This window comes from Triticum dicoccoides, chromosome 6A, assembly GCF_002162155.2.
Source record: "Triticum dicoccoides isolate Atlit2015 ecotype Zavitan chromosome 6A, WEW_v2.0, whole genome shotgun sequence".
Lineage (NCBI taxonomy): Eukaryota > Viridiplantae > Streptophyta > Magnoliopsida > Poales > Poaceae > Triticum > Triticum dicoccoides.
Window position 1 is genome coordinate 509,319,643 of NC_041390.1, and position 23,317 is coordinate 509,342,959.

General features: G+C 49.2%; 2 protein-coding genes across 2 annotated transcripts; both read left to right on the forward strand.

Moving 5' to 3' along the window:
- The first annotated feature begins 9,702 nt into the window (after window positions 1–9,702).
- Window positions 9,703–13,437, forward strand: LOC119317556 (pectin acetylesterase 8-like). The gene is made up of 13 exons (XM_037592033.1): window positions 9,703–9,997; window positions 10,107–10,261; window positions 10,338–10,420; window positions 10,513–10,642; window positions 10,796–10,875; window positions 10,975–11,061; window positions 11,152–11,276; window positions 11,445–11,505; window positions 12,196–12,249; window positions 12,332–12,409; window positions 12,516–12,615; window positions 12,697–12,842; window positions 12,973–13,437. The coding sequence occupies exons 2-13, from the start codon at window positions 10,138–10,140 to the stop codon at window positions 13,087–13,089; spliced, it is 1,185 nt and encodes a 394-aa protein (XP_037447930.1). The 5' UTR covers window positions 9,703–9,997; window positions 10,107–10,137; the 3' UTR covers window positions 13,090–13,437.
- A 1,264-nt stretch (window positions 13,438–14,701) lies between these two features.
- LOC119317555 (myricetin 3-O-rhamnoside 1,2-glucosyltransferase UGT709G2-like) lies at window positions 14,702–16,510 on the forward strand. Its single transcript, XM_037592032.1, has one exon. The coding sequence runs from the start codon at window positions 14,813–14,815 to the stop codon at window positions 16,250–16,252; it is 1,440 nt and encodes a 479-aa protein (XP_037447929.1). The 5' UTR covers window positions 14,702–14,812; the 3' UTR covers window positions 16,253–16,510.
- The last annotated feature ends 6,807 nt before the right edge of the window (window positions 16,511–23,317 follow it).

Genomic DNA, 23,317 nt, shown 5'->3' on the forward strand with positions numbered 1-23,317 from the left:
CACTCGGTAGGATTTTTTAAAAACTTAGGTGAGTACTTGGACTGCAGCTAAGCCCCCGAGTGGGAGGCTGGCTCACCACACGGTAGGATTTTTAAAACTTAGGCGAGTACTTGGACTGCAACTAAGCCCCCGAGTGGGAGGCTGGCTCACCACTTGGTAGGATTTTTTAAAACTTAGGCGAGTACTTGGACTGCAGCTAAGCCCCCGAGTGGGAGGATCGCTCACCACTCAGTAGGATTTTTTAAAACTTAGGCGAAACGGATTCGCAGCTAAGCCCCCGAGTGGGAGGCTGGCTCACCACTCGGTGGGATTTTTTTAAAACTTAGGCGAAATGGATTCGCTGCTAAGCCACCCACTGGGGGATTTCTCACGTAAGCAAAAGCAACAACAATCACTGGGAAAATTGTAACACTTTTGTCTTTTGATAAACAAACTACAGAGGTATCTCTTATTACATCTCATCCGAGTGAGTACTTAAGTATAAAAGGGGCGGAGCAGCTCCGCATTCCAGGATCGTGGCTCATCAATCTGGCGATCAACATTGTAAAGATGGTATGCTCCATTGTGGAGAACTCTGGTGACGATGAAAGGACCTTCCCAAGTAGGAGCGAGCTTGTGTGGTTTCTGTTGATCCACTCGGAGGACCAAGTCTCCTTCTTGGAAGGCTCGACTCTTCACATTTCTGGCATGGAATCGACGCAAGTCATGTTGATAGATGGTCGATCGGATAATGGCCATCTCTCTTTCCTCTTCTAGGAGGTCGACTGAGTCCTCCCGGGCTTGTTCTGCTTCATTTTTAGAGTAGAGCTCGACTTGGGGTGCATTGTGAAGCAAGTCACTCGGCAAAACTGCTTCAACTCCATAGACCAGAAAGAATGGGGTTCATCCAGTCGACCGATTCGGGGTGGTCCTCAATCCCCAAAGAATTGACGAAAGTTCGTTGACCCATGCGCCTGCTGCATGCTTGAGATCACGCATCAGTCGAGGTTTCAGTCCTTTGAGAATTAGACCATTAGCTCTTTCTGCTTGTCCATTCGACTGGGGGTGAGCGACTGACACGTAATCGACTCGTGTGGCTTGACAGGCGCAAAAAGCTCTGAACTTGTCGGAATCGAAGTTTGACACATTGTCAGCGATGATGCTATGCGGAACTCCATATCTGAATATCAACTCTCTGATAAAGCTGATAGTGGTGCAGGCATCAAGATTCTTGATAGGTTTAGCTTCAATCCATTTAGTGAATTTGTCGACTGCCACCAGCACATGGGTGAAGCCGCTCCTGCCAGTTCTCAGTGGTCCAACCATATCCAATCCCCAAACAGCAAAGGGCCAGACGAGTGGAATGGTCTTCAAGGCTGAGGCGGGTTTGTGCGACATATTGGAATAGAACTGACATCCTTCACATTTGTCGACTATCTCCTTCGCCATCTCATTTGCTTTCGGCCAGTAAAATCCCGCTCGGTATGCTTTAGCCACGATGGTCCGAGAGGACGCATGATGGCCATAGGTTCCCGAGTGGATATCATCAAGAATTATTTGACCTTCTTCTAGCGTTATACATTTTTGACCAACTCCAGTCGCGCTTTCCCTGTGCAACTGTCCCTTTATCACAGTGAAGGCCTTAGATCGACGGACGATCTGTCGAGCCTCTTCTTCATTCTCTGGGAGTTCTTTCCTTAGGATGTACGCGATGTACGGCACTGTCCAGTCGGGAGTGATGACCAAAACTTCCATGATCAGGTTGACCACTGCTGGAACCTCAACTTCAGTCGGATCTATGGCACTTTTTGGTTGTGGGACTTCTTCGGTGAAAGGATCCTCTTGAACTGATGGTGTGTGGATGTGTTCCAGAAACACATTGCTGGGAATGGCTTCTCTCTTGGAACCTATTTTTGCTAAATCATCAGCTGCTTGATTTTTCAGTCGGGGTATATGATGCAGCTCTAACCCCTCGAATTTCTTCTCCAGCTTTCTCACTGCATTGCAATAACCAGTCATGGCTGGACTTCTGAAGTCCCACTCCTTCATCACTTGATTCACCACCAAATCTGAGTCGCCATAGACCATGAGGCGGCGTGAAATGGCCATGCGCAACCCATACAAAAGTGGTTCATATTCTGCTTCATTATTGGAGAAATCAAAGTGGATTTGGAGAACATATCTGAGCTTATCTCCTCGGGGGGAAACCAATACTACCCCAGCACCGGAACCATTAAGCATCTTAGAACTGTCGAAGAACATGGTCCAGTGCTCCGAGTGAACTTGAGTCGGCAGTTGCTGTTCAATCCACTCGGCGACGAAATCTGCAATTGCTTGGGACTTGATAGCTTTCTTTGCCTCAAACTTGATATCTAGGGGAAGGAGTTCAATCGCCCATTTTGTCAATCGACCAGTTTCATCTCTGTTGTGCAGAATCTCTGACAATGGAGCGTCGCTGACGACTGTAATGGAATGGTCAGAGAAGTAATGTGCAACCTTCTTTGTGGTCATATAAATCCCATATACAAGCTTTTGATAATGAGGATATCTTTGCTTTGATGGGCTCAAAACTTCAGAAACATAATATACCGGGCGCTGAACTTTAAAGGTTTTTCCTTCTTCTTCCCACTCAACCATAAGTACTGAACTGACGACTTGTCCCATGGCTGCAATGTAAAGTAGCAAAGGCTCTTTGCTGATTGGGGCAGCAAGCACCGGCTGGGTGGAGAGCAGGGCTTTTAGCTCTGCAAACACTGCATCAGCTTTGGGAGTCCACTCGAACTTGTCTGACTTCTTCATCAGTCGGTAAAGAGGCAATGCCTTTTCACCAAGACGATAAATGAATCGACTTAAATCGTCCAAGCATCCATTAAGCTTCTGGATATCGTGCACGCGCACAGAGCGCTTCATTCAGAGTATAGTACCAACTTTTTGTGGGTTGGCGTCGATTCCTTGTTCGGAAATGAGAAAACCAAGTAACTTTCCGCCAGGAACTCCGAATGTGCACTTTGATGGGTTAAGCTTGATATCATACCTCCTGAGGTTGGCAAATGTCTCAGCAAGGTCAGTCAGCAGGTCGAAACCTTTCCGTGACTTGACCACAATATCATCCATATATGCTTCCACATTCCAACTGATTTGAGTGAGCAAACACTTCTGAATCATCCTCATGAACGTGGCTCCGGCATTTTTGAGGCCAAATGGCATGGTAACATAACAGAAGCACCCGAATGGAGTGATGAAAGCTATTTTGATCTCGTCGGGACCATACAAACGGATCTGATGGTAACCATAATAGGCGTCTAAAAAAGACAGGCGCTCGCATCCCGCAGTCGAGTCGACTATCTGGTCGATGCGGGGGAGAGGAAAATGATCTTTCGGGCAGGCCCGATTGATATGTTTGAAGTCAATGTACATGCGAAGTGACTTGTCCTTCTTGGGGACCATGACAACATTGGCGAGCCACTCGGAGTGGTAAATCTCTCGGATAAACTTTGCTGCTAAGAGCCGAGCCACCTCCTCGCCGATGGCCTTTCTCTTCTGGACGACGGACCGTCGAAGATGTTCTTTGACCGGTTTCACTTTTGAGTCGACTCGTAGACGGTGCTCAACCAGCCCTCTGGGAACACCCGGCATGTCAAAAGGCTTCCATGCGAAGATGTCCCAGTTCTCACGGAGGAACTGGATGAGCGCTTCTTCCTATTTGGAGTCGGGTGTCGTAGAGATATGAGTCGGAGCAGCACTGGGGTCGGTCGGGTGAATATGAATCGGCTTCGTCTCACCGGACGACTGAAACGCTGATTCCGTAGCGGGCTTCTTGGCTCGCAACAAATCACTCGGGTCTGTAGTTTTCTGGTATTCCTGCAGCTCTACCACTGCCATCTGAGCATCAGCGATCTTTGAGCCTTTCTGAAAGCACTCTTCCGCTTTCTTCCGATTGCCGGTAATAGTGATCACACCTCTGGGACCAGGCATCTTCAGTTTGAGGTACACGTAACATGGTCGAGCCATGAATCGTGCATAAGCTGGCCTGCCTAGAATAGCGTGATAAGCGCTCTAGAAGTCCATAACTTCAAACGTCAACTTTTCTTTGCGGTAATTTTTGGAATCACCGAAAACCACATCAAGAGCAAGTTGGCCGAGTGACTCAGCCTCCTTTCCAGGAATGACTCCATGGAAGCTCATGTTGCTAGTACTGAGTCTGGACATCGGAATGCCCATCCCTTTCAACGTCTCTGCATACAGTATATTCAGGCCACTGCCTCCATCCATCAAAACCTTGGTCAGTCGAGTGCCTTCAATAATTGGGTCGATCACCAAAGCTTGCCTCCCCGGGGTGGCTATGTGCACCGGGTGATCGGACTGGTCGAATGTGATGGCAGTCTGAGACCATTTCAAATAACTGGGTGTCGCCGGGGCGACCATATTCACTTCTCGGTTGATAACTTTCAATTGACTTTTGCTTTCAACATCAGCAAAAATCACCAGGGTAGAATTGACCTGGGGATACCCATCATCACTATCTTCCTTGTCCTCAACTTTGTCCGGCTCCTTTTCCTTATCTTTGGGCTATTTCCCTTGGAACTGCTGGATCAAGAGCCGGCACTGTCGAGTGGTATGCTTCGGATAAATGAGTTTACCCTCTTCATCTTTCTTTGTGTGAATGTGACATGGCAGATCTAACACAGCATTTCCGTCTTGGTCTTTCACCTTCTTGGGGTTCCAAGGCCCTTTGGGCTTCCCCTTGAACTTTCCTTGAGTCACAGCCAAGGCTTCTCCAGGAGCAGCTGGCTCGGCTTTCCGCTTCTGCTTCCGACTGGAGTTCCCTCCTCCGGTTTCGTGGGCAACTGACTTGTGCTTGCCACTCCGGAGCCGATCCTCTTCTTCACCATTGGCATACTTGGTGGCAATCTCCATCATTCGACTCAGAGACATGTCTCCAGTTCGATCGAATTTCAGGTTCAGTTCTCTGTACTTAACGCCTTCCTTGAAGGCACAGACTGCTTGGTGATCAGATATGTTCTCTACTGTGTGATGCAATGTAATCCATCTCTATGTAGGCCCTCAAAGTTTCATTCGGCTTATGCACGCAAGATTGCAGCTCTCTCAACCCTGCTGGTCGCTTGCAAGTTCCTTCAAATGTTCTGACAAACACTCGGGCAAGATCTTCCCAAGTGTAAATGCTGCTGGGCGCTAACTGATTCAGCCATGCTCTGGCCGAGCCTTCCAACATAAGAGGAAGGTGTTTCATTGCCACTTCATCGTTACCGCCGCCAATCTGAACAGCCACTCGGTAATCCTCAAGCCAAGTATCAGGCTTGGACTCACCAGTGAACTTTCTGACTCCAGTCGCCAACCTGAAGTTGGGAGGAATCACCGTGGCTCTGATGGCTCTACTGAAGCACTCCGGTCCTGAGACGTGTACTCTACTGCTGGTGGGTACATCTCTGTCTCGACCTTCTCGGTGGGCTCTGTTCCTGTCGACCAAACCCTGAACGAGAACGGATCTCGCATCAAAGCCTGGCTCCCTGGGGTCGACTGGAATCCTTCACCCAACACTGTGAGGGCGTCTGTCATCCTGCTGTCGAGGCACGTACGATCCACTCCTCGGGGGAGGGGTGGGTACTCGACGTCGATCATCCCGACCGAGTCGGTGATCATACTGCTCACGGTTCCTGTTCTGATCGCGCCGGTCTCCACGTTCCTCACGCCTCAGGGGCGATCTTGGGCTGTGGGGCGACTGGACTAGATCTGCAGTGACGGATCTGCTGTGGATCCTATTTCGCGACTGTGACATAGCTGAATTCTGATCTCCTGCCGCCCGAGCAATGCTCTGATCTGCAACAAGCCTCTGCCAGCCTTTGACTGAGAAGGCTGAGTTCGATATACCTGAGTCGGTGGCGGAAAGAGCTGACGTCGACTGGATGTTGGAATCCGTTGTCGCGCACGCTCGTCGAGTGCTCGCTGGAGGTTCTCCAATCGAGTGCGCTCAGCCAAGTTGGCCAAGCGCGTGTCCTCTAAGACACGGGCCTCGGGGGTTTCTCCAACGATAGGAGTGTGCAGCGCATCCATGTTCCGGCGGCGAAGTTCTTCTCTCTGCAGCGAAGTAAGGGGCTCGGGGAGATACTCTTCATGAGTATGCGACGGACCGCCTCCGCCGCCGCCTCCGTCGGTGCGGGGAAAGCCGGGAGGACTGCGTGGTTCATCGATCATCAGAACCTCTGCCGCCGGATCACTGCTGTCGCACTCGGATGCAGTCTCTGCGGAGCCAGTCGACAGGTCGAACAGGCCGTAGAGAGATTCGTCGGGCTCGATCGCCGCGACTTGGGGTGTGGCTGACTGGCGAGCCACCGCGTGTCTCACCCACCGCTGAAGTCTCGACCGACCGGAGCGTTTGCGCCGGCGGGAAACAGGGAGGGAGGACAACACAGGGGCCGACCGATACTGGGTCGACGGCTGCCGCAAGAGGACGCCGCGGACGCACGTGCGAAAGGGCGTTGCCCCGCGGACAGGGAGCGCGTCGACGTCGAGAGGAGCCTCCTGAAGCCAAGCAGAGTCGTCGGCGATGAGCGTGAGCGCGCCGAGATGGATCTCGCGGCCCTCCACCAAAACTCCGCCCGAAACCATGATGAAGGGGATCGGAAAAATCGCAACTTCTCCAACAAGTCGCTAGGACACCTGCCCCACGGTGGGCGCCAACTATCGTGGTTCTAAGTCTGGCAGTAGAATATGGGGGTAGGAATGGAGAGGCAAGATCTTAGCTATGGAGAAGTTGTACACACAAGGTTTATGAGTTCAGGCCCTTCTCGGAGGAAGTAACAGCCCTACGTCTCGGAGCCCGGAGGCGGTCGACTGGATTATACGTGTGTGAGTTACAGGGGGTGCGAACCCTTGTCCCAGAAGAGGGGGTGGCTTATATAGAGTACGCCAGGACCCCATCTCCCCTCCGTAACGCAGGGTTCAATATACATTAAGAGGAGGCGTTATAGGTAATGCCTGTATTAAGGTGCTACAAATGAGCATTAAGTATGCGAATGAATGCTTGACCGTTGCTGCGCAGAGTGGCTTTAGGTCTTTTGATATGTCGAGTGGTTTGGTGGTCGAGTGACCTGAGTAAGAGAGGTCTCCGAGTGATTGATAGGTCTAGTGGACTTCGCTTCGACACCTTTGTTGGTCCTCGACTTCTGACTCTTGAACTCCTTAGTTCTTAGGACAAGACTTTAGGTGGGGCGTATAGGTCAGGCCTATTACCCTACCCTAGGTCTGTGTCTACATCAATTAGTCCGCAAAAGCATTGTCATCAATCACCAAAATTCGTAAGGGAGAAATATGCCCTAACAACTATAGAACAATTTTATGTTACACATACGATACGCTTAATTCAAAGTACTTCTATTGATCCCTCCAACAAATACATCGGGTTGCAATGCCCTTGCCTCAACCCATGACCTTACCAAACTACTCACACATGAAGATCAGATCACATGAAGAACACATAAAAAACAAACTAGATTGCTGAGAACTATGGTGGTGATGAAGGTTGTGGCTATGGAGATGGGAAATGGCGGCGGCTAAGGTTGATGGAGATGGCTATGATGATGATGATGACGAAGACTAGCGGCGGCGGCTCAGAACCAAATACACATGTCGAGGTAAAAGAACAACGTGTGTGTAGCCCATGACACTTGGCAGCAGCTGAGCGCATCACCCGGCACACCCACGTGCATCCTCTACAACCGGCCCGTAGGGGTATCCACCAACTAATTGGTCGCCTAAACCCGGAGACCTCCTATATGACGCTGGTGGCGCTGGCGCCAGCTACCTAACTGGCGCTCACACAGACAGGTGCACGGGCCGCCCAACAAAACACGAGAAGGGCGAGCCAGTGTAAAAAAAGAAAAATAAGCACGTTCTCGCTGACTCCTTCACCAATTGACCATTGACAAGTGGACCGGTTTCAATCACGGGTAACGCAATCGAGCTACCTGCACCTGTCTGGTCCAATCATTTAGCGGCTCTTTCTAAGAGATGGTTTTGAGGAATCCTTCATCAGTGGTTGTGAATGGCTGACTTTTTCAATCCTTTCGACCTTGGTTCCGTAGGAGCAAGTCAGAAAGGTTGAGAAATAGAACCATCTGATTTGTTTAGTTAACCACTGATCAGGGACTTAGTTGACCGGTGACTTGAAATAGTTCATAAATTTGAAGAAAGTTCACGAAAAAGTTTTTTTTTTTTATGAATTTGAAAAAGTTCACAAAAGTTGAGATAAGTTCATAAACTTGAAAAAAGTTCGCGGAAATGAAAAAAGTTCACAAATTTGAAAAAGTTTATGAAGTTGTTCTTTTTGCAAATTTGAATAATGTTTCAAAAGTTTGAATTTTTTATTGTGATTTTCAAAAAAGTCATAAAACTAAAAAAACATGAATATTTCATAAAAAATAAAAAGAAAAAAGAATGAAAATGTAAAAAAACAACAAATCGTCACAAAAAAGCAGCTTGGCGGGCCTAGACTACCGAACGAGCAGGTGTGTGCGCCCGTAAGATTTGGGATAAACTAGACGATTAACTTGGTTCAAGCACTCTCAGGAGCAAAAACAAGAAGAGCGGCGGCACAGGAAAGACGTCTGCAACTGCTTGATGGATGGTAATTAGTCTTTTGGGTGGTCTATATGGCATGACTTGTCTCCGTGGAATTATTGGTGTTTGTGGTCTTGGGCCGAGATACTCTCATTAGGGGTTCTGCGATGTAACAGTGTGTGGGTTTGATGACCGTTGCGTCTTAGGTATGATTGTAGGGTTGGCCGTGTGATGCTAGGGTTACATATTCCGTGAGTAGTCCGCATGTGGTTGATTGTATGGATTTTTGTTTCGTTTTTTCATTAATTAACCGGGCATTTTTTGGGTTTAATTAATCTTTGCCTCCGTTTTGACAAATAATCAAAGTCAAGAACTATCTGGCCCACAACCATACGTAGTTCGATCCTGTCCGCAAGCTTAGAAAAATGAAACCACGAAAACCAACAGACATTCTGTGAGATAATCCAGCAGATTCGCAAGGTAAACTACCTTATCATGCCGTGCCGAATACACGCCCGGAAGCCACTGTCGTCGTCTTGAAATGCACGTGACATCGTTTTTCGCTAAAAGATGCACGTGACATGAGGTACAGCGCTGGTAGCAGAGCCACAGCCCATTCATCACAGCATCGGTGGTGCTGCCGTAGGTGCATCGAAACGCCGCCACAGTACGCTTGGTCTCATAAGCACGCCTTTTTTTTGTCTAAAAAAAGGGAAGAGATGAACCCTGATTCTTCTTCTTGAGAAACAGCTCTGGTTGAACCGTTCTACTCCATTAGTATATGCAAACCACAGATTCCAGAAAAACAAGAATTTCCTTGCTACTTTCTCCGGCTTTGCCTTGCCTTTCCATTTTCTTTTCTGAAGAGATCTCTTTTCTGAATGTTTCATCCGTTCCCATTTTCATGGCAGAAAGAAAAGAAAATGGGCTGACGTTCATGGCACTGCCCGGCGTCACCGAGGACTTTTGCGAGGCGGAGCACGGGTGGTACCGCTGGCCGTCCCGCAGTGCACCGCAGCTTTTTAATCCCCGTCATTCATTTGAGCTCACCCCCCAACAGCATCCACGCCCGGCCGCCATATGTATGACAGACAGACAGATAGATAGACGGCAGAGGCGTTGATTACTGAGTTACTGACGCACAAGGACGTACGCGAGCGAGCCAAAAGAAAAAGGAAAAGACGCGTCCGGTCCGGCGTCCCATCCCGGCCCACTGCCACTGCCGGCGTGGAAAAACAGGCGTGAGCCGGCACGCACAGGCACAGCCGCACAGGCACAGCAGCTCGCATAGCATTGGGAAGCTCGAAGCATCGGCGACGTCGCTCTGTTCGGCCTCGGCCCTCTCTCCCTGCTGCAGCTGCACAAGAGGGAGGGAGCTAGAGAACCAACCCGGCTGCGAGATTAGCACGAGACGGCGGCTTGCCGGCTTCCATTCCACCAGGTTCGCTCCGGCCTCCCTCCTCCATGGCTAGCTGCCTGTTGCTGTTAGCCGGTTATATATGTGTGTGCTTCCCTGACCCTTGCATTTCCGCCATTTCTTCCTTCTCTAGCTCGTTCGCTGTCGCGGGCTCAGCCACGGGAATGGGGGACGGAAGCAAGCTGCGGCTCTGGTGCTCGGCGTTCGCCTGCGCGCTGGCGGTCCTCGAGGCGGACGGCTATTTCGTGGACATTACCTACGTCGACAGCGCCGTGGCCAAAGGGGCAGGTCAGTCACACCATTGTTGCTTCTCCTTCCCGGCCTCTCGCCAATCTAGCCTGACGTATGATTCTGTGGATCGTAGTATGTCTGGACGGGAGTCCCCCTGCGTACCATCTCGCCCGTGGCTCCGGCTCCGGGTCGAACAGCTGGTTGGTTCATTTTGAGGTCAGTTATCAAACCCGCTCGGAGCACGTACAGAATTTGGTGCCAAGGAATATGCTTAGCTCAACTCTGAATGCAAATTTTGGCGGCGGCAGGGAGGAGGATGGTGCAACAATGTGACGACCTGCCTGCAGCGGTCGCACACCCGGTTAGGCTCCTCCAAGGAGATGGCCAAGCAGGTTGCCTTCTCCGGGATCTTGAGCAACACCCCGGATTACAACCCAGGTATACTTCAGTCTCACCACCTGGCCATCACATAATTTGTTGTGCTCTGCTTCTCTTTGTCAGGTTTGTAATAGTGGCAGTTCCAAGCTTGAGACTGCCTAAATTTAAATTCTTGTGCTTAACGTGTGTGCGCTGCAATTTGACAAAGAATAGACTTCTACAACTGGAACAAGGTCCGGGTCCGGTACTGCGACGGCTCGTCTTTCACTGGCGACAAGGAAGAAGTTGATCCGGTGAGCCCATACTCCAAGCTTCCATGATTTCCTCCTACTGAAGGCATTACTGCCGGTCTGAACTGAGGTTTTTGTCTTCTAATTTTGCAATCTTGACAGAGAACAAATCTACACTACAGAGGTGCGAGGGTATGGCAAGCAGTTATGGAAGATCTGCTCGCTAAAGGAATGAACAAAGCTGAAAATGTATGCATTCTTATCAGCACAATATGCCTAGCATGTGACTAGCAAAATTGTAGCAGACTCTAATTTCCTCCTTTTTCAAGGATGTGGCAGGCTCTAATTTCGGGATGTTCTGCTGGTGGATTAACTTCGATACTGCACTGTGACAGATTTCATCGGCTTCTGCCGGCGGCGGCCAATGTTAAGTGCCTTTCTGATGCTGGCTTCTTCATCAATGTGTAAGGCAGTACTAATACTGAATCCAGTTGGGAGAAAAGGAAAATCATGCTATCTGCTTTTGCCACTTTGGAGATATACTAGGCATTGCAATATATAGAAGAAAGTACGTCGCATTTCTGAATAATTATTTCCTTGTCTAACACTTCCCATCTTAATTTGCTCTACAGGAAGGACATTGCTGGAGTAAACCATGCTGCGGCCTTTTTCAGTGATGTAGTTAAGACTCATGTATGCACATTTCATTTTGTTGCTCTTTCTACCTGATTATGTGTACATAACTATTAACTATGACATGACAACCGATCAACGACCGATGCCTAAAACAAGACACTTTATATAGTTTATTTCAGGACCGAAAATTGCTTTTCGAGGCTGGGCTCCATGGAGGACTCCTTTTGCAAAATTCAAAATTCATCAGATTCATTTTTTTTTATTTCAAAAAAATCTGAAAAAAATGCAGATATACATGGGGGAATAATGTATATGTGTGTTGATTTTCAGAACTAAATACGTTGAAATGAGGGCTGTGCAAAAAAAAAATCTGGGGCTTTTAAACACATGATACTATTCATCCTCAAAGTCCAGAAAATTGTCTTTTTTATACAGGTCGCATTTCAAGATATTTCATCCTCAATTTTTGCACATATATACATTTCATCCTTGTATACTGCATATTTTTGTTCAGATTTTTTTTGAAACAAGGAAGTTTGAATTTTGAATTTAAAAAAAATAAAGGGCTCCAAGGAGCTCGGTCACCAAAAGGCCCTACTCGACAATATAAGCTTCGAGTTCAAACTGTGGCATAAAGTGGCATCAGTAACAATATCTCATGTTGCGAAATAAAATAAAATGCTTTGCACCTATACTTATTATGCTGTTTTGTCTTGTACCTGATTGTGTTGTGTACAAATACCGTAGGGCTCGGCCAAGAATTTACCATCTTCGTGCACTTCCAAGTTGCCTGCAGGCATGGTAAGATGCACTTGCAATAGCCACAATGCACATCTAGGGATCAGGTTGCACTCCCTTACAAAAACATTTTGCTTGGATGCAGTGCCTTTTTCCTCAGAATGAGGTGAAACAGATTCAGACACCCCTGTTCATCCTGAATGCAGCATACGATTCATGGCAGGTTATCATCAGATATAAACCATTTCTACCTGCAGTATGCTTGACAGTTGACACCACCATCCATCAAGGCACCAATCTTGATTCTCTTTCCACGTGCCCGCATGCAGGTACGGAACATTTTGGTGCCTGGAGGTTCTGATCCTCGCTGGCGAAGCTGCAAGCACGACATAAACCAGTGCTCGGCGAAGCAACTTAAGATTTTACAGGGTAAGTGCTACTGCATTGTACTGACGGGTCAGCCATGAACCTGTGTGTATGTATATTCAGTACTGTGTATGTCCACCTCAGGATTCAGGGACCATTTCCTGGAAGCAATCGAGGCCCAAGGGGACTCACCCACCAGAGGGCTGTTCATAAACTCGTGCTTCGCGCACTGCCAGTCCGAGATACAGGAGATCTGGTTCGCGCCCGGCTCGCCGGTGCTCGGAGGCAAAGTGAACACCCTCGCCGTCTTCTCTTGCACCGCTGAATTTCGTTTGCATACAAGTTTTCCCGGGGCTCAGCCGGCGACGGCCTGGTGTTTGTTTATCTGACGAGAGCTCCTTCTTTCTGTGTCTGTCGCAGAGAATAGCAAGCGCGGTTGGGGACTGGTTCTACGGCCGCAGTGGGTTTCAGAAGACGGACTGCCCTTACCCCTGTGACTCCACCTGCCATGTCTTCAAGAACGCCTCCCACACGTAGCAACTGCAGCAGCCTCGCTTCGTACTACTGTTACCATTGATCACGTTATTGTTGCTATTGCATTTGATTGGTGCGCCGCCATTGGTGCTCCGTGCTCGCAACAGGGCACGGCCTGGTAACCGGCCATTGATTTTGTTTACAGGAATAGTCTTGCTAAATGTCGACTGAGACTTGGTTATGTCCAAGTCTCGGTGGATCTATATTCGTGAGATCTTGCATGAAGATTCATGCAATTTTTCTTTTAGTTTTTTCTTTTTTCTTTCTTATACGTTTCACTTGAAGTCTCAGTCGTCGACTGAGCTAGCCACATCCAGGAAATAACAAGTGAAGATGCCGGCTTCTAAACTATTTTTTTATGGTAATATGTGTCTCATTTATATCATAAATATCATAGTACAAGCCATCTAGACACCGGCCGCGCAAAACTGAAAAGACAACAAAATGCTAGCTTTTGCACAAATGAACACCATCAATGAAAGAAAATTATAAGCAAAACCGAAGAAACCCTTTAACTTCACACCAACGTGTGTCGCCTGCCTTCGGCACCACCAGAGGAAAAATTGACGGGTCACCTCCTCAGCTGAGCTTGACGCAGCTCCATCGCTGATATGCAGTTTTACGAACCTCCAAAATGACTCACCAATAGTGAAGCCATTGCAGTTGAACGAATCAGACCGGGGCAACACCCCAGACACGCCATCCTCCAGATCTGTCTCCCCTGCATGACTAAGTCACAAGAGGAGGAAACCATACCTGCCAGCCACGAACCACAAACCCAGTACATGATTCACCATCTTCCAGATGCCACCGTTGCATACCACAATTTGCATCCGCTTCTGGATTACCTCCTAAGCTCCGCACCGGCGCTGGAGCAAACGCTGTCACACGGCGAAGTCCAAGGACACAAGTCCACTATGAGGATGTCGTCGCCGCCACGCCATCCTTACTTGAACAAACTAGTTTCCAAATCCATCTCAAACCATAGGACCAATCGCCTCATCGCGGAAAGATATGAAGCTTCTTTATTCAGCGCCACCATTGCCACCGCCAAAACCAAGATGATGGACGACCCAAAAATCTAAGCTACTAGGACCTAAAACCTAAAGCTACACGATCCGGATGCTAGATGCTTAGAAAAATAAATCAGATTTTTTTGAATCATCAATACATGTGCCTATTTCTAGAGAAGAAATGCCTAATTAAACGTTCACCTCGTACAAACAAGTACCGGTGTCTAAAAAAGCCTGATTTATTTCTCCAAGTATCTTTTGTAAGCACCCTGCAACTTGCATTGTACGATGTCTTAGAATCTTGCGGGGCAGCTTATCTTTGTTTCATTCTCGCCGTCCACTAGAATCTGGCCACACGCTCGCGTTAGCTAGCTCGTCACATGTGACGTTAAAAAAAAAGCTAGCTCGTCACATGTCAATCGATTTATTTACCGGCCCATCCCGTTTGCTCGGTGATGACGGCATCAGCTGCGTAATTCTTTAAGGTAATTGAGTAGTAGCTGAAGCTTGCAAGCGCTAGCCGCCGCCACCGACACGTAATTGCTGACGTGTGCTGCTGCGCCTGCACACTTCTCTCTCTATAGATGCACCATGCTTACACTGAAAGCGGGAACAAGAGAAACCCAGCTGCGTCACTGCATGCGCGCGCGCGGGATAGAAGACCTAGCAGCGTAGGTGAGCGCGCGCGGGTGCAGGCGAGGCGAGGCGACGGCATGGCGGCGCACGTGCTGGTGTTCCCGTGCCCGGCGCAGGGCCACATCAACTGCATGCTCCACTTCGCCGCGGGGCTCCTCGACGCCGGCCTCCACGTCACCTTCCTCCACACCGACCACAACCGGCGGCGGCTAGGCCTTGCCGCCTCGGTCGTCGAGGCCGATTCACCGCGGCTCCGGTTCCTGTCCGTCACCGACGGCCTCCCGGACGACCATCCCCGCACGGCGGGCGACCTCGTCGCGCTCGTGGAGTCCATGATGACGACGACGAGGGTCGCCTACCGTGCCCTGCTCGCGTCCCTGCGCGCGGGCGCGCCCCGCGACGATGGCTTCCCTCCCGTGACCTGCGTCGTCGCCGACGGGATGCTCCCGTTCGCGATCAACGTCGCCGAGGAGCTCGGCGTCCCGGCGCTCGCCTTCCGCACGGCCAGCGCGTGCAGCTTCCTCGCTTACCTCTCCGTGCCCAAGCTCGTGGAGCTCGGCGAGGTCCCTGTCCCGGCAGGCGCCGACCTCGACGCGCCCGTCCGTGGCGTTCCGGGAATGGAGGGCTTCCTGCGGCGGCGCGATCTTCCAAGTTTTTGCCGCGGGGACGACGGGACCGGAGGCCTCCACCCCATGCTTAAGATAATCGCCGAGTTCAGCGCTCACAGCTGCAACGCGCGGGCGCTCATACTCAACACGACCGCGTCGCTGGAGCGGTCGGCGCTCGCGCACATCGCGCCGCACATGCGCGACGTCTTCGCCATAGGCCCTCTCCACGCCATGTTCCAGCAGCCGGCCGCCGGCGGCGCCTTGTGGCGGGAGGACGACGGCTGCACGGCGTGGCTCGACAGCCAGGCGGACGGAACCGTCGTGTACGTGAGCTTGGGCAGCCTCGCCATCATTTCTGTCGAGGAGTTCACCGAGTTCCTGTCCGGACTCGTCAGCGCCGGCCACCCCTTCCTTTGGGTGCTCAGGCCGGACATGGTCGGGGCGAGCCAGAACGCCGTCCTCCAGGACGCCATCAAGGCGGCCGGGAGAGGCAAGGCCCGCGTCGTGGAGTGGGCGCCTCAGCGGGACGTGCTGCGCCACCGGGCAGTGGGCTGCTTCCTGACGCACGCCGGGTGGAACTCCACGCTGGAGAGCGTCGCCGAGGGCGTGCCGACGGTGTGCTGGCCCTTCTTCGTGGACCAGCAGACCAACAGCCGGTTCATGGCCGCCGTGTGGGGCACCGGCCTGGACATGAAGGACGTGTGCGAGAGGGCCGTCGTGGAGCGGATGGTGAGGGAGGCCATGGAGTCCGTCGAGCTAAGGAGGTCGGCTCAAGCGCTGGCGCAGCAGGTGAGACAAGACATCGCCCATGGGGGCTCGTCGGCGGAGGAGTTCAAGCGGCTCGTCGGCTTCATCAATGAGCTCAGCATCAGCACGCGGGGCTCCACACCAAGCCCGGACAAAGAATAAAGGCCGGCCGGCCGGCCACCGGCATTGGCACCTTGTTACTAGTATCATATCGGTGTTGCTGTGTGAGTCTTGCCAAAAGGCAGTACGAACATGACGATGCCTATTTGGAATGACATTTGTTGCTGCTAAATCCTTGTGGTACCACATTGCGGTGTGACAATTCGTAGGATGTTCAAGTGTCACATCTCACTACCTTGGTTTACCAGTCCGTTTTGTCTGAATTTCGTAAATTTGAATAGAGAAATGAAACGGCGTCTAGCTATTTTCATGGATGCGCTGACGGTGCGTCCAACGCGTGGACGCATCTGGTCCGTCACGGCTGGCTAGTGCCCGCATTTTTTTAGTCGCATTTCTTTATTTTATCAACGATTTTTTGATACATTGGTTTTTGGTTCTATCTAGGTCTCAGTCGATTTAGACTTCGCAAAGTCTAAGTCGCTGACGTCATCTCTAAACTAGTCGCACGTTAATTTCCGTTCGCTTGGCTGGAGTTCGCATTCCTTGTTGGCCTGCCTTGACCTGTGTTGCCTCACCATGTGGGCTGTTGTTGGGTTGTATTGTGTTTTCCTGTTTTTCTATTTGTGCTTCTTACTGGATCGCTAGAACATTGTCCCATTAGGTGTATTGCTATACAGCACGATGTAGTTCGTATTTCTTTTACGCTAGCGTTGCTAATGCTCCGTTCCTTCTTTTCTTTTCATCTTGTTACTTTTTCCTTTATTTATCATTTTTAAAAATATTATTTTTATTTTTAAATGATAAAGAAATCTTTAATATAACAAAGAAAATAAATAGAAAAACAAACAAAATGAAAAGAAGAAGACAATTTAGTTGCCTGTGATCGATAGATAAGCAACTATATGCGTCCGACTAATGTGCACATGTGTATCATTTTTGTTCTCTTTTTTTGCGTGTTGTCTAGCTTTCCATTCTATGTCCTAGGTTTTCTGATTTAACTTTTCCTGTTGTTTGTCCAATGTTTTTATTTTATTTCATTTTTAATTACATGTTCACAAAAAAAGGAAGCACATTTTTGCATTCGTCGTTATACTTCAGAAAAAGTGTTTGAACATTTCAAAAATGTCCAACGTGTATTGATAAAATAGTTGTGTAATTATAAAAATATTCAAAAAGATTTAAAAATATTCACCATATATTTTAAAATATAAAAATGTATTTTAAAAATATTCAATGTGTATTTGAAAAGATAATGAAGGTGTAGGGAGCCGCTAGTTGTTGGTACTTGTATCCCTTGTTATGGGTCATGTTACACCATGTAGTTACAGTTGAGATATGGCGTGCAATAGTTTTTTCATAAAAAATTGGCAGAACGCCACTAAGTTGCAGCCGTGTTGAAAAAATGCAGTTCCAGCCAGGATCCATACTTGAAGTTGCATTCCTAGTGTCTGACATGCAATTGGCCCGCCCCCTCTCCCGCTGCCCCCTCCGACAAAACAAAGGTCCAGTTGCAACCAATGTTGGGGGACATGCAGTTGCGGTCATGTGCGACCCTTGCAGTTGCGGGGCTGTTGTCGGGCTTGCAATTGGCCCGCCCCCTCGTTAGAACAAAAAAGTCCAGTTGCGGTTGGGTTACAAGACATGTAGTTGCGCTCGGGTGCGACACTTGCAGTTGCATGCCTAGTGTCAGACATGCAACTGGCCCGCCCCCTCTCCCACTGCCTCTCCGACAAAACAAAGGTCGAGTTGCAACCATGTTGGGGACATGCAGTTGTGGCCGGGTGCGGCGGTTCTAGTTGCGGTGCTGTTGTCGGGCTTGCAACTGGCCCGCCCCCTCCGACAGAATAAAAGTCCAGTTGTGGTCGGGTTACAAGACATGCAGTTGCGGTCGGGTGCGACACTTGCAGTTGCATCCCTAGTGTCGGGCATGCAACTGGCCCGCCCCTCTCCCGCCGCCACCTTTGACAAACACAAAGATCCAGTTGCAACCATGTTGGGGGACATGCAGTTGCGGTCGGGTGTGGCGCTTGTAGTTGCGGGGATGTTATCGGGCTTGCAACTGGCCCGCCCCCGCTACCAGCGCCCCCTTCGACAGAACAAAAAAGTTCAGTGGCGGTAGGGCTAGAAGACATGCAGTTGCGGTCGGGTGCGACACTTGTAGTTGCATATCTAGTGTCGGACATGCAACTGGCCCACCCCCTCTCCCGCCACCCCCTCCGATAAAATAAAGGCTGAGTTGCAACCATGTTGGGGACATTGCAGTTGCGGTCGGGTGCGGCGCTTGCAGTTGCGGGGCTGTTGTCGGGCTTGCAACTGGCCCGCCCCCTCTAGTGGCGCCCCCTCCAACAGAACAAAAAAGTCCAGTTGTGGTCAGGTTACAAGACAAGCAGTCACGGTCGGGGTGCGACACTTGCTGTTGCATTCCTAGTGTCGGACATGCAACTGACCCACCCCCTTCGACAAAATAAAGGTCCAGTTGCAACCATGTAGGGGAACATGCAATTGCGGTCAAGCGTGATACTTGCAGTTGCATGCCTAGTCTCAGATAGGCAATTGCCCCCTCTCCCGTCGCTCTTCTAAAACAAATGTTAGTTGTAGTCATTTGAGTAGACATGCAATTGCACTCGAAGACGAAACTTGTAGTTGCATGCCTAGTGTTAGACATGCAACTACCTGTCTCTCTAGCCGTCCCCCGATAAAAAAAAGTTAGTTGCAATCGAGGGTGACACTTGCAGTTGCATGCCTAGTATCAGACAGACAACTTGACCATCTCTTACCGGCCACCACCGAAGAACACCAGGTGACCCTTTCTCAGATTGTTGTCTGCAACAAAGCTTCTCCACCATCTTCCATATGTTGCACTTTGGTGAGGACCCTCACTTTGCACTGTACGATCATGAATTGGCCTCAAAATGTGAGATTCTCTCCTGTTACCGTTGTTGGAACGACCACTTTCGTTACATTTTACAACCTATTTTGTTGAATATACAACAACAACAACAACAACAACAACAACAACAAAGCCTTTAGTCCCAAACAAGTTGGGGTAGGCTAGAGGTGAAACCCATAAGATCTCGCAACCAACTCATGGCTCTGGCACATGGATAGCAAGCTTCCACGCACCCCTGTCCATAGCTAGCTCTTTGTCGATACTCCAATCCTTCAGGTCTCTCTTAACGGACTCCTCCCATGTCAAAATCGGTCGACCCCGCCCTCTCTTGACATTCTCCGCACGCTTTAGCCGTCCGCTATGCACTGGAGCTTCTGGAGGCCTGCGCTGAATATGCCCAAACCATCTCAAACGATGTTGGACAAGCTTCTCCTCAATTGGTGCTACCCCAACTCTATCTCGTATATCATCATTCCGGACTCGATCCTTCCTCGTGTGGCCACACATCCATCTCAACATACGCATCTCCACCACACCTAACTGTTGAACATGTCGCCTTTTAGTCGGCCAACACTCCGCGCCATACAACATTGCGGGTCGAACCGCCGTCCTGTAGAACTTGCCTTTTAGCTTTTGTGGCACTCTCTTGTCACAGAGAATGCCAGAAGCTTGGCGCCACTTCATCCATCCGGCTTTGATTCGATGGTTCACATCTTCATCAATACCCCCATCCTCCTGCAACATTGACCCCAAATACCGAAAGATGTCCTTCCGAGGTACCACCTGGCCATCAAGGCTAACCTCCTCCTCCTCACAGCTAGTAGTACTGAAACCGCACATCATGTACTCGGTTTTAGTTCTACTAAGCCTAAACCCTTTCGATTCCAAGGTTTGTCTCCATAACTCTAACTTCCTATTTACCCCCGTCCGACTATCGTCAACTAGCACCACATCATCCGCAAAGAGCATACACCATGGGATATCTCCTTGTATACCCCTTGTGACCTCATCCATCACCAATGCAAAAAGATAAGGGCTCAAAGCTGACCCCTGGTGCAGTCCTATCTTAATCGGGAAGTCATCGGTGTCGACATCACTTGTTCGAACACTTGTCACAACATTATTGTACATGCCCTTGATGAGGGTAATGTACTTTGCTGGGACTTTGTGTTTCTCCAAGGCCCACCACATGACATTCCGCGGTATCTTATAATAGGCCTTCTCCAAGTCAATGAACACCATATGCAAGTCCTTCTTATGCTCCCTATATCTCTCCATAAGTTGTCGTACCAAGAAAATGGCTTCCATGGTCGACCTCCCAGGCATGAAACCAAACTGATTTTTGGTCACGCTTGTCATTCTTCTTAAGCGGCGCTCAATGACTCTCTCCCATAGCTTCATTGTATGGCTCATCAGCTTAATTCCACGGTAATTAGTACAACTCTGAACATCCCCCTTGTTCTTGAAGATTGGTACTAATATACTCCGTCTCCATTCTTCTGGCATCTTGTTTGCCCGAAAAATGAGGTTGAAAAGCTTGGTTAGCCATACTATCGCTATGTCCCCGAGACCTTTCCACACCTCAATGGGGATACAATCAGGGCCCATCGCCTTGCCTCCTTTCATCCTTTTTAAAGCCTCCTTCACCTCAGACTCCTGAATGCGCCGCACAAAACGCATGCTGGTCTCATCAAAGGAGTCATTCAGTTCAATGGTAGAACTCTCATTCTCCCCATTGAACAGCTTGTCGAAGTACTCCCGCCATCTATGCTTAATCTCTTCGTCCTTCACCAAGAGTTGGCCTGCTCCGTCCTTGATGCATTTGACTTGGCCAATATCCCTCGTCTTCCTCTCCCGGATCTTAGCCATCTTATAGATGTCCCTTTCACCTTCCTTCGTGCCTAACCGTTGGTAGAGGTCCTCATATGCCCGACCCCTTGCTTCACCAACAGCTCGCTTTGCGGCCTTCTTCGCCATCTTGTACTTCTCTATGTTGTCTGCACTCCTATCCAGGTATAGGCGTCTGAAGCCATCTTTCTTCTCTTTAAGCGCCTTCTGGACATCATCATTCCACCACCAGGTATCCTTATCTTCGCTTCTCCTTCCCCTGGACACTCCAAACTCCTCCGAGGCCACCTTACGAATGCAAGTCGCCATCTTCATCCACACATTGTCCGCATCCCCTCCTTCCTCCCAAGGGCCCTCCTTAAATACCCTCTCCTTGAACACCTGAGCTACCTCCCCCTTGAGCTTCCACCACTTCGTTCTAGCGACCTTGGCACGCTTATCCCGCTGGACACGAATCCGAAAGCGGAAGTCAGCAACCACCAGCTTATGCTGGGGTACAACACTCTCCCCGGGTATCACCTTACAGTCTAGGCACGCACGCCTATCTTCTCTTCTCGAGAGGATGAAATCAATCTGGCTAGAGTGTTGGCCACTACTAAAAGTCACCAGATGTGATTCTCTCTTTCTAAAGAGGGTGTTAGCTACAATCATGTTGTAGGCTAGAGCAAAGCTTAAGACATCTTCTCCTTCTTGATTCCTGATGCCATAGCCAAAGCCCCCATGCGCCCCTTCAAAACCTGTGTTAGGTGTACCCACGTGGCCATTGAGGTCTCCTCCTATGAAGAGCTTCTCACCAATCGGTACACTCCTAACCATGTCTTCCAAGCCTTCCCAGAACTCCCTCTTGGTGTTCTCATTGTGGCCTACTTGCGGGGCATATGCGCAGATAACATTGAGAACCAAGTCCTCAGCTACCAGCTTGACCAGGATAATCCGGTCCCCACGTCTCCTGACGTCTACCACTCCATACTTGAGGCTCTTGTTGATCAAGATGCCTACGCCATTTCTGTTTGCAGCCGTCCCCGTGTACCACAGCTTGAAGCCGGTATCCTCCATCTCCTTCGCCTTCTGTCCTCTCCATTTGGTTTCTTGGACGCAAAGGATATCAACACCTCTCCTCACTGCTGCATCAACTAGCTCCCGAAGCTTCCCTGTCAGAGACCCTACGTTCCAGCTACCTAAGCGAATCCTCCTAGGCTCGGCTAGCTTCCTTACCCTTCGCACTCCTCGAGTCAAATGCGAAGACCCTTGCTCATTTTCCACTACATCCGGGCGCCGATGTAGCGCGCCACTAAGGATGCGACGACCCGATCCTCGCTCACTTGCCACCGTATCCGGATCAAGATACAGCGCGCCACTTGGGGGGTGACGGCCCGGCCCTTGCCCATTTTCCACCACACCCGGATTCCGATGTGGCGCGTCGCTGAGAGGGTTACGCCCCAACAAAAATCTTTTGGGTTTCATCTCCATAAGAGTGGCTGAGTTTTTACGTTGGCTCGCCAAGCCTATCACAACCCTCCTCCTTTACCCGGGCTTGGGACCGGCTATGTTGAGACAACATAGGCGGAGTTTATTTTGTTGAATATACACAAAAAAGTAAAAAATGTATCATGACAAATAACTTAAAAATAAGATAAAAAGAAGAAAATAAAATTAAGAATAGATTTGCTGAGTTATCGCTGCGTTTTTAAACTCCCATACATAGATGCCAAAACCGTTACACTTACTCTTATGGTTGCAACGGTTCAAGCATACTTCATACGCCATCTCTTGAGCCCATAAAATAAAAAAATAGGGATATTGGCAGATATGCAACTACCCCATCCCAGATGAGACATTACATAGTTGCATGCCTAGTGGTAGACATGCAATTGCGTACCAACTACCCCCTCCCCTGATGAAACGCCATATAGTTACAATCGGGTTGAAACACCACTGAGGAGTTGCAGTCGCATTGAAGACATGCAACTGCAGTAGGGTGCAATTGAGCAACCACAAATTTCAAAATAAAAACTATTTTTAATAAACAATATTTAAAACAATATCACAAAAATGTTTATTTTTTTTAATAAAATAGAGAATAAAAATAAAATGAAAATACAGTTGAGACAAATAATCAACGCGACAAGGAACATAGGCAAAAAAAAATCTGAAATCCTCTATTTTTAAATACCATGCCAAACGATATGAACAGCAAAATAAAAAGAATACGAAGAAAAGATATACAAAAAAATGTTGCACATAATATACACACCTACTTTCAAAAACATAATCAGCGTGTTTTTTTGTTGAGAAAAACATAATCAACGTGTATCTCGGGACAAAAAATATGGGCTGCCGTGAAACATGCAGACCAAAAAACAAACAAA

Coding starts and splice junctions, on each gene's coding strand:
- LOC119317556 (XM_037592033.1), top strand. CDS start 10,138: ATGGGGGACGGAAGCAAGCTGCGGCTCTGGTGCTCGGCGTTCGCCTGC. Junction 11,277..11,444: donor GCTGGCTTCTTCATCAATGT/GTAAGGCAGTAC, acceptor TTTGCTCTACAG/GAAGGACATTGCTGGAGTAA. Junction 12,410..12,515: donor CAGCATACGATTCATGGCAG/GTTATCATCAGA, acceptor GCCCGCATGCAG/GTACGGAACATTTTGGTGCC.
- LOC119317555 (XM_037592032.1), top strand. CDS start 14,813: ATGGCGGCGCACGTGCTGGTGTTCCCGTGCCCGGCGCAGGGCCACATC.